The sequence below is a fragment of the Vanessa tameamea genome, chromosome 27, assembly GCF_037043105.1.
Source record: "Vanessa tameamea isolate UH-Manoa-2023 chromosome 27, ilVanTame1 primary haplotype, whole genome shotgun sequence".
Classification (NCBI taxonomy): domain Eukaryota; kingdom Metazoa; phylum Arthropoda; class Insecta; order Lepidoptera; family Nymphalidae; genus Vanessa; species Vanessa tameamea.
Genome location: NC_087335.1, coordinates 7619272 through 7638282, shown reverse-complemented (window position 1 = coordinate 7638282; position 19011 = coordinate 7619272). Strand labels below are relative to the sequence as shown.

Genomic DNA, 19011 nt, shown 5'->3' with positions numbered 1-19011 from the left:
CACTTTAATCAGTGTTTAATATCACTTTGACATTTCACGAACGTGATCTGTGGTGAGTTTTGAGTTTGTTTTACAGAATAGCTTTACAGATTGTAAGAGATTATTATAATTGGTAGGGCTTTAGGCCAGTCTGTCTCGATACCACCTAAGCATCAGTTATTCTATCAGAAATCTGTTTCTGAACGATTGAGGTAGTCAGTATTAATTAACGCAAGGTACATAACATCTTAGATACCCTAGTTTGCGGAACTGTCGGGGTATTTAATGATTACATTTCTAACAGTGCTAGTCTATGGGCGACATTTACAAGTACACCATTTGTCTGAATGCTGACAATAGCATGATATTTCAAGCTATACATTTAAAGTCTTGCCAACACTGCAAGTATTATAACTTTGTAGTAGAACACAGCTAACTTTAGTAAGAAACAATAATTATTAAACACAGCATAACACTAATTTATTAAACGTAATATTCTAATGATTAAAAATAATAAAGTAATTCAAACTAACTAAACACGAAAAATATATGCAATTTACATGATCCATATATTAAAATCCAAATACATACAAAGGCTATACGTAGAATTTATAAATAGATTTAAAAGTAGTTCGATTTTTTACATGCAAATGAGATTTAGTCTTAGGAATATAATTTAAATTACATTTAAAAATACATTATATTAAAAAAATATTCACATAAGAGTCACATAAATAACTAAATTATGTACAAAGGACATTACAACCGTACGTTACATGATATAAGTATATTACTCTGAAAGCATATTAAACGGTTGTTCAAAAATGATCGAGCAGACACACGGGGCAAACAAAGAACATTTCTTTACTTGAACTCGATTAAATCAATACAAGTCTTCCAGTCATAATCTTACTAATATTATAAAGGCGAATGTTTGAATGTATGAATGTTAATCAATCACACCAGAACGACTGAACGGACCACAGATAAATCTAAATCAAAATATACTTTATTCAAATAATAATATAATCTATTTTGAATCGTCATTTTACAAACTATATTAAGTGATACTACCATCTATATAATCTCGTATTGAATAATATGCATTATTTTTTAAAGTATTTTTTATAAACGATTTGAATTTATCAATCGGCAAAGTTAAAAATACTTTGCCATTCCCCAAGAAAGATTTATTGACTTTGCGGAGTCGGAAACTTGGCGTCTCGTGTATATACAATGATTATCACTAATTCTATCAAAGTGCTATCACTGTTTCTGTACTGTATATACTATTGTTGTAAATATATAGATGTAGATTATACTCTGGATTAGGACATTTTTATCCGGATAGATATACTATCTTATATCCGCATCTCTCTAAATATTTTTATATATTTTTTCCAGACTGCTGGCAATTATAATGATTTAATTATTGACCGAATATTAATTTTGTTATATGTTATTCTAAATAAAAATCCATCTTAGATATTTACACAAATGTACTTATAACTCTAACACATAGTCAGTGGAAAGGAAAAAGATAAGCTGCAAAATGGTATTTTTGGAAAATGAGGCTTGAAGTTAAGTTTGTAAGTATCATTTCCGAAAATACAATTTGGCGCTTTAGACATTCTTCCTTTCCACTGACGATATATTTACGAGCCTACTAGAATGAGGAATAATTATATTTTTTTTTATTTAAGAGAGAATTAAACTTTGTTTGTCCCATATTCGTTTTTATACCCTTCATCAGAGCCATCTGAAGCTATGCTGGGCCCTTGGGCACACATGAATTTGGGGACCCATCGTTAGATATTTCCTAAAATTAAATATCTAGCAAAAGATTTAACAATATATCAATCAATATTTAATTTTAAAAATTCGTCTACCATGTAGAAATAATTGGCTTATAGCCAGGCACTAAGTTTAGTTAATTCTTTGGAATCTCATTGGCGGTTCATAGCAGTCAACATGTGAGAGAAATTGTTGGTTCTTCGTGGTCCCCTCAAGATGGGGACCTTGAGTACGTGCCCCGTGTGCCCTTATGATAAACACGGTAATGCCCTTCATACGAATAAATATTTTGTTATATATTAATTATTGTTAATTATAAAAAAAAAATACGCCAACAATTTGGTTGATTTTATTTTAAATGTTTGTTTCGTTTTTTGTTAGGTTATACTTCCTGTTTGGTGCATTTTTAATTGTAAGAAAACCTATCGCTCTCTTAATTAAATACTGACCGAAATTAAAATAACTTTTGATAACATTGATGTTACATTTTTTGTGTAAATACCATATTTTCGAAATTGCTGCAGAATTGTAACTAAAAATCGTAAGACTAAGTTAAAACTACACGTATTGTCTTAAATATGTAATATTTTAGTGTAGTAAAGAAAATAATGGTACTTTGGTTTAATCATTTAAAAAAAACGATCTCTAACTTAACCTATTTGAATTTAGCCTACTTACCTACTTTACAGGAAACATTATTTTTAAAAGTTTGAGCTCCGTCGATGTTTTACTGATAGTGCGTTATATTTTATAACTATATTTATATATTTTTTTCACAGAGTATTATTTGAAGTCTGTTTTAATAAATCAAAATGTAATATTATATATTTAAATTATCTGACGCAAAAATGTTTCGTTCGTGCCACATGTATTGAAATGAAATCGTTACAAGTACAAAGTACCATTACATTAACTACTACAAAGTTTAACAAATAAATCAAAACTTTATCTTAAGCTTCAAATCATTGCATCATTTATCTACAAATAAAGAAAAAAAATTATATACAATACAGGATAAATAAATATACAGGACTTTTTTCTAGTCTACGTTCTCACGATGCAGGTCGGAGTCACGATGCGTGCACCAACACGACCTCAAAGTATTATTCAGCCACTGGGTAGAGAACTAAAGGCACTGACCCGATATGAATAATGCCAAAATTATCTCGAAATAAACTTTGGTCCAAACTCTTGTCATAAAATTTTAAAGAATATTGCAAATTCCTATCTACAAGACTATCATTACTCCCAATTTTCTGCTCCAAATAATCATAAAAAAAAGGAGTCTTTAACAAACCTTCGACCTTTGAGCACGTTTTGAGTTTTTAAAAAGCAAAAGTGACTACTTTTACCTTTAGTCGAATTGATTGTTGGTTTTTTTTTCAAGATTTCCTAGTAATTGAGGAAAAATTTAATTTTGGGCATATTTTCAGCATTAAATAATTTGGTTTTAGAAAATTGAAGATTGATAGCTTATCGAGTCGATATTTCAATAGAATTTGACATTAAAATCACACTTGAAAGTGTCCTTTGTTCTCTGTTTATATTCCACCAGTACCTGAAGTAATACTCAGAGACAATGTGGCTATTTTTCTTCTGTATAATCTTCTACGGGATTTGGGGTAATTTTTTCAGTACTATTTCGAAAATATATATTTTTGTACTTCTATAGTTAGAGCAAGTTACAAGACAAAACTTGCAGATTAATTCAATAATTTTCAAAGAAAAAAAATGTATATTTTCGAAACGCAAAACATAAGACAACATTGAAGTGCTACAAAAATAGCAAGTGCAACTAAACAATCGATGCATATCATATCCAAACTTTTTTAAGCAAAAAAAAAAAAACATCTACAATTAAGAAAATAGTTACACTGTTTAAAAAAGTTTCGACATTCGATAATAAAACAGCACAACATAATCGAAAGCAAAAACAAAATTGTGATATAAAAACAGACGTCACGACGTGATACCAAAGTCGATCAAACCCCATATGGTAATCTGAGTTGGACGCAACACGAGCTGCCAGTGACTAGTGACAGATGTCAATGTCAGTTTGACAGACCAATCGCGCACTCATAAAGTCTCACAGTTACCAAATGAGATTAGATCGGAGTTGGCGCAAGCTTGATTCTTGATCTGCTGAGAAGCTTATAAAAATAATCTTCCATTTTTTTCAATTAATATCCACTAACTCGCATTGGAGCAGCGTGGTGGAATAGGATTCAACCCTTAGTGAAACAGTGAGCTATTTTTAGGCCTCCAGTTTAATTAATGATTATATATACTGATCTTATTAAGATTTATATTAAACTAAGACATTAAATAGAAGATTTAAATCGTAATGAATTTACTGATATATTTACTCAAAATAAAAAATTAAAAACTTTTCCACAAACAGTAAAAAAAAAAAAATTCAAGACACACGTTTAAAGCAACTACACAATGAAACACTACACACGGATCTATACAGTTACATAAAACTTACGTGTGTGTCTCGCATACTCTACCGAAGCGGTACAGCATTTGACTGCATACCAGCTGATAGCCTGGGTTTAATGAACCCAGAATTACCAGCTGATATTTAGCCATCCGCCGGATATACTTCGTAACACTTTCTCGATACATTTGACTTTTTTTTTTGATAAACTTATTCTTGTAATCTTTGCGACAATCATCGCAACGAAAATAATCAAAGTAGCCATGATTATTTTAAATCGATAACATTTTAAAGTTAAATGTTGAATTCGTATTCGCTATCAAGCAATGCGTTAGCGATCTTGAAATGCATCCAACACGACTATCTACAAACTATATCAGCGAGTCGCCATGATTCTCGATTTCGCTTTGCCTGATCGCGTAGATGAGTTAATTTTATACATCTGTGCTAAGTATTAAATTAAACACTTCAAACATACAAAAATCTACTAATCGTCTATTTACAAAATTACTAATCTATTTAAAATATACAAGTTGAACATTAAATGCTATAGTTACTAATAAGCTGTGTCTACACTAACCTTGATCCTTTAAATCGTTTATCTGTGCTGACTTAGTTTCAACTTGATCACCAAGTCTAGTCGCAGCTTGAAGGCCAGCTATTGATTCTTCTAGCTTGCCGTTTAACCTTGCTATTTCCTGCTGTAGAATTTCATTGTGACGTTTAATGTCCTCCATCTGGTTTCTCACTTTTTCTGTTGCGGAATGGATATCTCTTTCTTTGTCTGTAATTTTACAGTTCATTTTTATTGTATCGATGACTAAAAAATTAATCAAAGAGCGATTCAGCATTGACATCTGAAAATGTCTCTACTCTGATGTATTACAAGAAACTCTTTGTAAGAAATAAAGTTGAGTCAGTTTGTAACCAAGTTATCTCTGACAGGTACAACCACTTAACCAATTATTTTAGTGATTTTTTAAAGCATGTATGAACACTTACCATAAATAAAGTTTGGATCTTGATAAATCTCATCATAAAATGTTTAATTTGACAATCAATAAGTAAGTGTAATGCTTCTATATTGAATAAAGGAGTTTGATTTGATTTGATCTATATTATCAATATGTATAGTACAAGAATTGGTGTCTTACCTAACTGGAACTGTTCTAAAACTACTTGCAAGTTCGTAAGAGCAGCTTCACTTCTGCTTCTAGCGTCTTCTGCTTCGCTCAGCCTCGCTTGGACTTCCTCACGTTGTTTCTCTAATAGTTTGATTTGATTCCTCAAAGTTTCTACTTCTTGGTTTGCTCGGATACTATTTCGAATAATAACAACATTAAATTATAAATCTAGTATTTCTTTATATCTTTTAAAAATATATAAAAAAGACTTTAGTGGATAGCATGTATTATTATTCGACCCAAACTCTCATTTAGTTTTCAAATTATCATAGAAATATGAAAAAAATCTTATATTTCTATTATTTACCTATTGCTAGTGTACACGGTGCTCGTCTGCTTAGCCCTTTCTTCGACTTGATGTAATCTGGTTTGACATTCGGTGAGCTTGTGCTCTGACGTCATTAGCTCCTGCATATAATTCTCTTCCATTTCAACTAGATGATGACGTAACCTTTCCAGCTCTCGCGACGAACTCTGCTCTTGATCTGACAACTGAAATCACGAACAATAGAAGATATTGTTACTTTTTATTTTGTAATATACTTTAATAAGAAATAATGACATTTATATTATATCAAGACACAGACCTGCATATTTTCTGCCGTCAATTTCTTTACAATGTCCAATTGTATTGTCAAACTTTTATTCAAATCTTCGCATCTTTTAGTTAAATTTTGTACAGTATCACTTGTATTAGCTAACTCAACTTTGAGTCGTTCGGGTTCATTCGTTCTTTGATTCAAAGCTACTATTATTTCATCTTTCTCTTTGAGTGTTTGACGTATAGTTTCACAATTGGTACAGTTATTTGAACGATCCCTTAATAACGTGTCTTTTTCCTCAATGATTCTCTTAAACTCAGTATTCTGTTCAAGTAAAACATGATTCAACCTCTGAATTTCGTTATGATATTGTATGCTTTCGTTATGTTTCATATTAACTAACTTAATTAATTCGTTTTTTTCAACTGTTGCATTATCTATAATAACTTTAAATTCCGCGCATGCATTTTCTAAGGCGGTTGCTTTACTTGTTACATCCAATAACTCTTTTTCTTTAATATCTAAGCTGTTTCTTACTTCTCTTACTAATCTCTCTACGCCTTGTTTTTCTTCTAGTAATTTTGCATATTCGTCATTTGGCAGTGTGGTATTTTCGGATGCTTTTATTTTATCAGTTAATTCCACTATCGATTGGTTTAGCTCCTTTATTTGCTTGTCTTTATTATCTATGGTAAATTTCATTTCCGCATAAGATTTTTCGAATTCCTGAAGATGACTTGTTAATTTCGATATTTCTATATTTTTATTGTTAATTTCATCATTCAGTCCATATATTTGTTTATTTATTTCTTCTTTTTCTGTATGTAATTTTTGTAGCTCCTCGTGACTTAGGTTAGAGGCAAGACCGTTGCGGTTTAACTTCTGAGTCACCTCGTCGAGAGAATTTCGGAGATGTCCAATTTCTTGATCTTTAATTTGAACACTTTTCTCAAGGTCTGTCACATTTTGACTTAGATATGAAATTTCGTTGTTGTTTTTATTCACCGTCGAGTTAAGGTTATCTATTATCGAATCTTTTTCATTGAGATCTGTTATAAGTTTTTGAAATTCTTCTTCTAATTGTACGATTTTGCTATCTGTAGTTGATAATTCAACTTCAAGCTTAAGTTTTTTGTCCCTCAGAACCTCATTCTCTTCTTTAGCTATAAGCAATTCGTTATTGATACTATCCAATTGATTAGTTTTTGTTTTTAAGTCATTAACAGTAGCTTGAAGCTGAATTATACTTTGGGTATCATCCATAGTTTTCTTATGTAAATAATTATTTTCATTAATTAATTCTTCTTGTTCCTTTTTGAAGTTTGCTATTTCATTGGAAAGTAGTTTAATTTTTTCATCCAACGTGTCATTATGTTTGGCCATTTCTTTTAACTTATTTGCTATTTCGTTCTTTTCAGTTAATATTTTTTCAACGTCTGTAGAAGAAGAAACTAATGTGTTATTTTCTGCAAATTTTTGTTTTAAGGTTTCATTCTCTTTTTCAAGGTAATTTTTTTCCTGCAGGATTTCGTCTGTTTTATTTTGAATGTCTTTTAATTTATGCTCTAAGTTTATTATAGTTGATTCCATTTCTTTATTAGAAGTTGTTTTACCTTGTATTTCTTTTTGTAGGTCTTCCACTTGTTTATTAAGTAATACTTTATCGTTCTCAATAATATGTATATCGATAGAAAGTTGTTCATTCTTTGAGTTAGCAGAGTTTAAATGTTTTTTCAAATTATCTATTTCATCTATTGTTTTCTGAAGTTTTATATCATGATTAGCATTTGTATTATTTTCGAGCTCGTTAACAGCATCTGTCTGAGTTTTACATATTTTTAATTCATCGAGCATAGACATGTATTTATTTTTCATGTCATTAAGGCTTTCTTGTAATATTTTCTTTTGGCTTTGTACTTCTTTGAGTTCATTTTCTATTCTTTTAATTTCAGATTCAAATGTTTTGTTAATTCGGTTACAATCAGCTAATTCTGTTTCTAATTTAACGAGGTTATCCTCATGTGTTTCTATAATTGGCTCCAGTTTCGACGTGTTTTTTAAAGCGGCAATCTCTGATATTAAGAAATCGTTATTTTTCTTCATTTCTTCTAATTCACCTTCAAGATGTTGTATGTCAGATGTCAGATATTCATTTTCAGTGGCTAAGTCATCTATTTGTGTCTGTAAATTATTGCTATTTAACTTTTTCTCCGAAAGTTTCTGTTGCAAATGGTCCAAATCTTTTTTATAAGCATTCAAAGTTTTGAACACATTTTCTAATTTTTGCATAACAATATTTTCAGTACAAGAAGGCATTTCACCAACGTAATCTACTGGTAAATCAAAAGTAACATAACGATTATACAGTTGCGTTATTTTATCAGGTTTTAGAACTTTAATTTCTGTGCTATTTTGATTTTCAGAATCTTTTTGGGCTAATTTACGTTTAAGTTCACTGATATCCCTTTTCAAAGTTTCAATAACACTTTTAGCATTATCGTCTATATTTATTTCATCTAGATGCATTTGGTTTGAATCACGTCTGTGTTTGAGTTCATTAATTTCTTTTAAAAGTTCGTCATATTTTTCTTTAGGGACCATGAGTGCTTCATTGTGTTTATTTGAGATCTCCAAATCATGATCTAGCTTCGTGACTTGCTCCTGTAATTTAAAAATTTCCTCGTGTAATTCTTGATTTTCTTCTTGAAATTTCTCTGCATTTTCTCTTAACAAACTGTGAATTCTTTCTAAATTCTGATACTTGTGATGCAAAGTATCGTAATCAGGTTGAACGGCTTTTAGAATCTCTATTTGTTGGTCTCTTTCACCAATTTTATAAAGAAGGGATTTTATTTCCGTCGTGTATTCATCATTAGAATTTTTGAGCTCTTCGTACTCACTTTTAAGGACTTCGAAATTCTTTTGCAGCTCTTTCTTTAGAGTGAGCAATCTGTCTATCGCTATCTGATGTTGATTGTCTAAGTCTTCGAGACTACAAGTTAAATTTTTATTTTCTTCACGAAGTCGATTGAGTTCTACATCGTTATCCGATCCCTGCTCTGTAATATCCCGTTCTCTCATGTTGTATAGTTCATTCTGTAACGCCTGTATTTGTAATTTGTATTGCTTTTCAGTATCATGATCGAGTGTTTCTGATGTCTGGGGTGATGGAGTCCAATGCCAACTCGAATCATCTTCCTTGACGCCATTTTTTCGAGAGAGTCTCTGCAAACAAAAATAATGTAAATTAATAAGATTTTAAAGTCAAACGTAATTCTTAATAAAGTGATCAAAGTAGGTTTGATAAAAGTATTTATTTGAAAAACTTATTATTTGACAAACCATTGAAATTGTTTAGTATGTTGAATAATAATCTATCAGAGAATGCATTATTCATTGACGCTTTTAATGTAAGTATAATCAAAATTTGCAATTAAATTTTAAACGAACATTTTTAATTTATTTTAATTGTATTCTTGATAATAAAATACGCAAAGAAGAGTTACTTTATAGTAATTATTTGATAATAATTAATTGGGCGATAAGTAACCAACTAAGGTTTATAATGCTTTACATTATGATAATATACAATTGAAATAGACAATGAATGATGATAAATTTTGAAAAATAAATTCGGTTGTATAGTTTCACGCCAGAATCCATTCCACATAAAACTTGAAACCAAGAAAAAAAAAGTTTTTTTAATTTAAAAAAATAATAATATTTAAAAAAAAATTTTAAATTATGTTTAATTTTTTTTTAATGTATTAATGTAATTTTATTATATATAATAAATGAATAAACTAAAAACATAAATAATAAAAAGAGAACCTGTATAAAGTCTCTAGTGTCTATATATTAATGAACGATTACAAAGTACAGCGAGTTTAGAAAAAAAAAAAAACCTAACACCACTTAACTCAAGACTCGTAATTCAGTTGTAATTTTATCCTTATTGCTATCGAAATAGAGGCGTGAATTAACAGACACAGTGTACATTAGACTTAAACGCCTGTTCAAACACGATAAGTTATCTCCGCTTTATGGCTTACTGAGTCACGTTGTAACGTTAATGTACAGACATACATGCAGGATTTTCCCTTGTTTTATTCATCGATCGATAACCATTCGAGTTTTACGATATATTTTTAAATTGCTGAAGCTATTTGTTGAAAAACTAGTAGCATTATTTTTAATATTACTATACCAATAACAGAGGTGACGGTTTTTTGTAATGCCTGAAAAAAATTACTAAAGCAATATACATAAAACTTATACTGGAAGATGCAGAGCGTTTCAGAGAAGGTTTTAGTATATAACATTATTACATAAGTACCTACGATAAGTATTTTCGACTATTAACATGACAAGCGTGAATGTCATGTTCTTGTCAGCGTCTCCGTAACTAATAGTCCAATTAAATAAAATAGTTCACCTTTATATACCTTTTATTGAGAGACCGATGCTTGAGCGTTTAAACTCAGGCAGGCACCACTGAATTTTCATGCGCTTAATTTGTGTTTATAATCCATCTCGTGGTCAGCGGTGAAGGAATACATCGCGAGGAAACATGCAAACATTCGTATGTACTAACTCGCATTGGAGCACCGTGGTGTAATTAGTTCTCTTGGCTTCAAAGCTTGGAGAGAAGGCTTAGCCCAGCAGTGAACAGCTACAGGTGATGACGTAAGCGATTTAAAATCATTCTAAGCTCGTACAATAATCGCGATAACTTAAGAGAATATCGAACAACGACGTGTGAGAGATATACAACTTCAAACGAATCACAAAAATTGACAAACCCGTACTCAATTTTTTGCTTAAGGTTATGGTCAGGGAGGCTAAATTAAAATTAATAAAATCATTTCATTCGGCTTAGTTATTGTTTCAAGTGTTTCTACTCGGGATATTTGGATGTAAGCGTTAGCTGCTCCATTAGTGGTGGGTTAACGCAAACAAACAAAATATAACTACCACAAAGGAAATCATTTCTGTTTTTTAACTTATATAGAAACTATCAATTTTAACTCCCGTTCACCCATAATTCGCCACCAAACATAAATACCTAGTATTGCTATTTAGTAGGATATATTAATGAACGAGTGGTGAATTACAGGCACAAATGGTAACTTGTCCGATAGTTGGTAGCGCACTGTTGCCGTGCGTATAGAAGTGATGTATACTTATTACAACGCCATTGTCTACGGGCACGTCTATGCTTGCCTTGCAAATTGATATATGTATCTCTGAATCAAATGTATCGACTAGCGATATTATACAACAAGCGAGAATCCACCGTCGCCTCCCCGACTAATAAATTCACATAATGAATGGCGCAAATTACCTCATGTCCTTGCGGTTCGTTCAGTGTTGTGGAACAAATGTTTTATTTGACGTTACTTAACTAACTTACACGATCATTAATAAGACGGCTCGCTGGCGGGTTTTTTAAACGTACGTACGTATCCAGATAGTTTTAATATTCTTGTCAAATTTTCTTACAGACTTTGGAATGATATTCAACGCGAAATAATAGGTTTTGGGGGTATTACCGATCCGTAAGCCGTGACGGTAAACGGCATAACGCTCTGTTATGCTGTGTGTGTGACAATCTAACTTAACTTTCGCAGATTTTATTGAATCATCGGGGCATTCAGAACGTTTTAGATCTACGAGTCAAAATTTATAGCTTAAGTGTGCACATATTATATTATAATAATAATAAAAAAAATATTGTACATATTTTATTAACACAACTGAAGCCTCAAAGTCTCTATTATTATGCTGCATATATATATTTCTTCAATTATATATATTTATATTTATCAATGGTAATGACATTAATACGTGTGAAGATCCTCCAACCCGTATAAGAGCAACGTAGTGGAGTTAGCTTCAAATTCTCCTTAAAAGGAAAGGATTGGACAATCCGAAATAATTTCGTATCCGTAACCATATTTGAAATCGGTAAAATTTTATTTATATATCTGTATTCATATCCAGATCCGAAATTATATAACCTACAGGCTTGCACAATGCCTTCCCTCCAAATAAACGTAATCTTTTAAACATAATGTTTTTTTTTTATATTAAGTACGCGCTAGCTACGTACCTACTTCAATGTAGTACTATTTGTTTAAACGAGTTTTATATATACAGCGTAAAAATAAATAAACGCGTTTATAACGAGTTGGTATTAACGTTCTAGCATGTTGAAAAAACAAACTTAAATCTTGTCACTCGTCGTCGTCAAATAGATTGTGTTACATACATAATTTAAGGTTACAGCCTTTGTACTAAGTATACATGTGGTACCATCCAATCACCAGTAAATACATTCTACGTAAGGGTGAGTTAATCCAGTGTCAAAACAGGCCCAAGGAATATAACATCTTAGAACCCGTGGTTGGCGTACAATTGGCTATTGCCAGTGTAATTATGGCGACCATTTACCACTATTCCACTGGCGTATGTCTTCCGAGAATACAATAAAATAAATGAACATATTACGCGTTTAAATATTAAATCCTCTAAAACCGGGATTGGAAACTGCTATATGTTTAAACATTTGTGGTTTATGATTATTAAATATGTATATAATATTTATATTCCTGCTTAGAATAGATTATAAGACTATATATTTGTGTATAATTGTAGTAATATCTTCGAAGAAATCTCGTCAAGGGATACTAATGTACAACTTATTTATTGACTGTTCACTCACACAGACAAAATTATCGGCGTACATTAACAAATATAAACTAATTCGTTTTTTTTTTCTGTTTTAATTCTTACATTTGTCATCTCATGCACACTAAGACACTTTGTAAGCACGATCGTCACGCATATAATGAAGCGTGGAGGAGCGCGTCTTCGTGAGTGAATCTTACTAACATACATATAAAGCCAAAAGTTTGAATGGATGTTTGTTAATCAATCCCGCCAGAACGGCTGAACGGATCTGAATTAAATTACTAAGAGATTAGTTTCATTTCAGAAAAATATACCTAACACCTAAGACCACACACGCACGAGCAAAGCCGTGGCGGGAAACTAGTTTATCTATCAATCATATGGAATTAATATACTGATTTTAATAAAATATATACAGTGTATGTTCCTACAGTAAATTGTTTTTTTTTTTTTTTTGTTAGGCGGTTAACACGGAGTAACGGTCACCCCATTATTTGAACAGCACGGGCATTAAGATTACGTTATCTGCTATCAGTGGTTATCAGTATGACCGCTGGGTAAACTCAACTTAGGTGTAGTAATATTGTTAAGCTGAAAGCCTTATTTACACTAGATATATGTAGATAAGTTACATTTATCCATTAACTGTATAAAAACTAACCACAATATACGTTTAATATTGACAGATGGACAGATTCTAGTAACAAATAATTACATGTCGATGGGTGATTTGATGATTCGAATTTCGCTAAAATCTATGGATATTTTCAATCTTACACATTTGATTGTACAAAATGGACTCAAAATACACTCTGTTAACTCAGACTCTATGTGATCTTGTCTGTCTTATGCCTAGACTGTTGTTTTGTGTGACTGTATATCCATAGGTCGCTGGTTCATATCCGGCTCGAAGGACCATAAAGTTGTACGGTGTTCCACACAACTTTCAATGATATAAGAAATAATATAATTGATAAAACTGTTTATTGATTAAATAAAATATGATAATAAATGCTAATGAGTCCACACACCTGCGAGACTATATGTGAACTAACTAATTGCTTAAGATAGTAATTAATATAAATAGTTTTGTTGCTGAGTTGACGCGAATGTACGGTCATTCACCGTACAATATTCGTTTCGAAATTCTTGATGAGCAACCTAATTATAAAATAGTATCGGCATTGACTACTTAGCCCTGTTTTCGGAAAAATCTTTGGTTTTTACGAAAACTCGAAGTATCAAGTCATCCTATAGCATACAATTTTTTTATTACGAGACCCGATTTTGAGAGAACTTTAGGATCGCCTCACCGTTGATCCAAGACTTGACCAATATCAACGACGACCCCCCCATTTCGCGGCGTCCGGGTTTTGCAAAATAAGAAAAGGCTATCGGGCAGTGGATGATTTCCAGGATGTTCCTTTTCTTACCAATTATGGCTCAATTTTGCTTATTTAATTTCGAAAAATAGCAATGGTATTGATATTTTTGCAACAATAGCTTGACTTTTTGATATTATGATTTGCATTATGGGTTTATTATTTAAGCAATATTATTAAGTGTTCATAAACGTTACCGAGACCTGGGCGTTCAGGTCATTTGCCTCGTAAATCAGGAACCAGGCTTGATCTAGGCACAGTTAGGCCATTCTACGGGCATTTTATAGGCCATTGTTGACGCACGGATTTCTTATTGTGCTTGAATGCCTACGTTGAAATAATAACAGAAGAAAACTATGAAAATATTTCTTTTAACGTAACATATTAGTTTTGTAATATCATCCTTATCAAACCTTTGGTAATTGCTTACACTTGTATAAGAGATACATCGATCAATATGTATTTTCAAAAGTATATATATTTTTATATGACACTATACCCCCTGTAGCCCTCCCATTGGTCAAAACGTGATGTTGCACAATCTATAGCCATTCCGAATAAATACCAATGTTATGCAAAAAATCGGTACCAATCAAAGACTTCACTTATATGAGTATAGATTCGCTTCGCCTGCAAAGTTTATTTGAGTGAGTTTTAGGCTTACGTTTCTCAAAATCCCAAAAATGAATATGATCATATTAATTTGACTTTGAATACTAAAAATTACCTTGACCGTATCGCTATTACAGTTCCGCAGTAATTTCTATGTATATATGTATATTTTAAGTCTATATAGTATAGTTTAAGCTTTGCTCTGCTTTGATTGATAGTTGGTCAGACATATAAATATGTATATATGAAAATTATCAGTAAATTATGAACAAATTTTTGAACTTGATTTACAGAATAGATTTACTGAATTATTTAATTTTGAAAATAAATAACATATGTATCTAAATATTATAATATATATAATCAAAATTATTTCTTTTCCGTCGAATTATGAGAATGTCGGATTAAATATTACACATATTTTGATTGCGCACACAGTTGATAAATCCTGCACAGTTATCTAGTCTCGGTTAAGAATGTCCATAATGGCTAAATAGTTAAATATAAATTAATATCTCTAATAAAGAAAATCAAGTTGATAGCATACAAAACATGAGCTGATGTCACCCAAGGGATTAAGAACTCACGTAGGAATTTAGATATGATGTTACATAATGGAAGATGACGATGATGATGATGAGGAACATGATGTTAGTAATATACATCAATTTGAACCAAAGTATTATTTACAGGCTGTAAAAACGCCTCTAATCGGACCGTACGTGATACACAATATGCGGAATTTTGATATCAATAATTTTAATAAGCAACGAACAGATTTTAAAGCGATTTTAATATAAGTTATTCCCTGAGACTTGCACTGTGGTCAATGTTTCCCATTAATATTAATATTACAGTCTTATTAAATAGATATTAATATCTCTTTTTGCAAAACTTGTTTATATTATATTAACAACCCTCAAACTTCCCACAAGTGAGCACCACTTTTTTTAACGCTGCTTCGCTTTCGATTCTGTATCAGAATTTTATACGAAATGAGCAAGTTTCCTTACAAGATTTTACATAACGACCATGCTATGAAAACTTTGGGGTTATAGCTTAGATTTGATACTGCAATTTTTGAATATGATCCAATGTAACCACTGAGCAATTTTAGTTAAAACATATAGGTAAGTTAACACCTTGAACCCTTAGACCGGTTTCAGCGTAGCGTCGTCGTTAGAAGCTATAAAATTATCTATATTCATAAACAGCAAGCGTCGAACGTTTAAACAGTAACAATTTGACACAGGTTGCATGCCGCTGTACTGGACAATGAGGTTTGCGCAACCACAAACGGTTGCTCGTCGATTATGGAGATTTTAAGAATCGGCGGGAACCCGGTCAAGGCGGAGGTTGGTTTAGTTAATTTGTCGCTTGACGTTTATACATTATTACATATTATTTTGCGTTAAGTACGCTCGTTCTACTTATTTTGTTATTTAGATAATATCTTAGACCTTTTAAGGTATTTACTTTAGTTAACTTACAAAGTTATTCTGCTTCAAGTTAACCATATTTGTATACAAAATCATTTAAAATCAATTGTCAAGATTATTGTTAATAAAAAATAAAAAGCAAAGCTGTTTCTCGTTTAGATTCTAAGACGTCAATTCAATTCTGATTGACAAAGATACAACTTGCTCAATTTCATTCGATATATGCCTGTTTCCTTACGATGTCTTTTCTATGTGTCTACCCTAGCAACAGATTAAGTGTTAACAGAAATAGAGTGCATTAAATGGTGCTTACGGTGATCATTCTATCCACGGATCTATTTTTGTTTGGAAAAATCTTTGGCTCAAGACAAGAATCCTTTGATTCGTAGTAAATTAAATATTCACCAGATTCGAAACAGAAAATTAAATTAAAGATTAAGAAAAATTCTAACAAATACATAAGGATAATAATAGCACATGATCAAAGTATTAGGTTTCGAAATATCGCTTCTAGTCCCGACTAGTGAATTCAGTAAAATTTTACGACCCTAGAAAACTTGACCCTAATGATGAAAACACCGTGTACATTGATGTTGCAGATTTATAGCTCAATAAAAATTGCTCGTCACATATTCGTTTATATATATTTACCTCGTCGGATACCTTGAAATGCCACGTAGATACACAGATGTTGAGGATTTGAGAAAGTCCGAAAAGCACCTTCAGAGATCTCATCATTGATACATTTGTAATGACTTAAACAATCGTTTTAATCAAATGATTCGCAAAGCATCAGACACGAAATAATATTTAGTACACTCACACACTTAGAAAACTCTGTAAATTATATTACATCTATTTTAACGTTCTTTGTACGTGATTTCGGTTCATATGACATTTCACTTTTAACTATTCAAACGCTAATAACAAACACACCTGTTTTTTATCATTCATTATCAATAAACACATTTAGATCTAATTTTAATCGAATAATATCGCCACTTGTTTCTTTCAAAGCTTCTACAGCATATTATTTTTAAATTATAGTTATAGGTTTAAAGGTATGCGTATTTTTTTCAATATCAGCTATAACAATAGTCAATCGTTCACTGGCAGCTGCAAACTGACCATGCTAAGTTTTCAAAACATGTACTATTGTGTTAGTAGCTCTGTGTTGTGACTAGTTTTGAGATGAAGACCGAATTGAATAATAGTATTGTCTCATTATGTTGTAACCGGTGACATAAATATTATTAAAATTACATACGAATGAGGCATAGCATTTGAATACGCTTACTAGAATTTAACTTTGGACTTTATGTATTAGACATATGTATAATCGAAATATAATTAAATGGTGGCATTTATTTCGTATTTACTATTTTATCGTATAGGTAGACAAATTGGAAAATGGGCCTTAGAAATTGTCTCTGAAAAATATTGATCACCCCTTACCCTATACATACATAGCGAATGCACCTTCAAAGCGAAGATGTGATGCGCCCTTAGTTCCACTAACTTGCTGTACCTACAAACCCGAACACAACAATACTAAATATATCTATTTGAGGTTAGAGTATGTGATGAGGATGCTACCTACCCAGACGGGCTTGTCAAAAGCCACGAAGATACTAAGATTCAGTATTTAAAACTCTGGAATGATTTTCTTATTTTGAAGTCTGTAATATTTAGTTACGTACTTACACAGTAGAGAAAAATTATTATAAGATGAATTTTGTGAATGGTTACGTATCCATAGTTACCTATAATAGTAACGTATCTTAAATAAGATTTCATATGCAGATACGAAATCATAACAATTATTTTAAATACCTAAACCGAATTTTAAAGTTGATTTATCTTCGAAGTTTAATTGAATTGCTTAAGTAGTATTGATAAGAACTCTCTGGAAACACGTAATTTTACATTCTTCGACATTAATTAACCTTCTAATTATGAACCTTCATCGGATATCGAATTACCGGATAATGTTTAATTTAAATCGGTTCGACGATTTTTTAAGGGCAATTGTTATAATTATAATAACACAATAAGTTAATGAGAGCTTTTTAATTATAATCAAAATAGAAATACACTTTATTCATATAGGCCTCCATCTTTACGGAATTATATCTTTTAACATTAAATGAGTAATTTCGGTTCGGTTGAAAATCTAATGTTGCAAATGGTTTTTCATTTCTTATCAATAACATCACTTGCAATTGAAAATGAATATGAGAAAAAATGACTAGATAAATGTCAATCTCTCTTTTCGTCATCAGAAATTTAACAGTTGAACGAATGAGAAAAAGCATAATTCAATATATGTAATTTTGCCAATAGAGAGCCGAGATGGCCCAGTGGTTAGAACGCGTGCATCTTAACCGATGATTTCGGGTTCAAACCCAGGCAAGCACCACTGAATTTTCATGTACTTAATTTGTGTTTATAATTCATCTCGTGCTCGGCGGTGAAGGAAAACATCGTGAGGAAACCTGCATGTGTCTAATTTCAACGAAATTCTGCCACATGTGTATTCCACCAACCCGCATTGGAGCAGCGTGGTGGAATATGCTCCATATCTTCTCCTCAACGGGAGAGGAGGCCTTAGCCCAGCAGTGGGAAATTTACAGGCTGATTATGTTTTTATTTATTATAATTTTATATAACACAAGGTATATATATTATTTAACAATATTATAAAACAAATAAATAGATGTTTCAAGCATGAGCAAAGGTGCTGTTGATGTATAAACAAATATTACTTCACGTTTAGTTCATAAATTGGATATATCAGTTTTTATTAAAATAATAACGACAGAAGTCGCGACAGAATATGCTTTTCTATCGAGTAAAGTATCATTAGTCAACCGCGTCAAGGAGCGCGTCAACAAATTTATATGTCTTGAGTTAACTTATTGGGAGTTCCTCAGGGTCTCACATTTG

The 19011-nt window shown here is 31.5% G+C and overlaps 2 protein-coding genes across 3 annotated transcripts in view; both read right to left on the bottom strand.

Annotated features, from left to right (window-relative positions):
• The window catches only part of LOC113392053 (zinc finger protein 26-like), a 257766-nt gene that overhangs the window by 124807 nt on the left and 113948 nt on the right, over positions 1 to 19011 (bottom strand). The gene's annotated exons all lie outside the window — the stretch shown is intronic.
• The window catches only part of LOC113392105 (thyroid receptor-interacting protein 11), a 57945-nt gene that overhangs the window by 2229 nt on the left and 36705 nt on the right, over positions 1 to 19011 (bottom strand). For both annotated transcript variants that reach the window (XM_026628382.2, XM_026628383.2), the window contains 4 exons: positions 5985 to 9164; positions 5705 to 5889; positions 5368 to 5531; positions 4794 to 4997 (listed from right to left, as the gene is read on the bottom strand). In XM_026628382.2, coding sequence (XP_026484167.2) covers positions 4794 to 4997; positions 5368 to 5531; positions 5705 to 5889; positions 5985 to 9164 — 3733 coding nt within the window. The remainder of the gene's footprint in view (positions 1 to 4793; positions 4998 to 5367; positions 5532 to 5704; positions 5890 to 5984; positions 9165 to 19011) is intronic.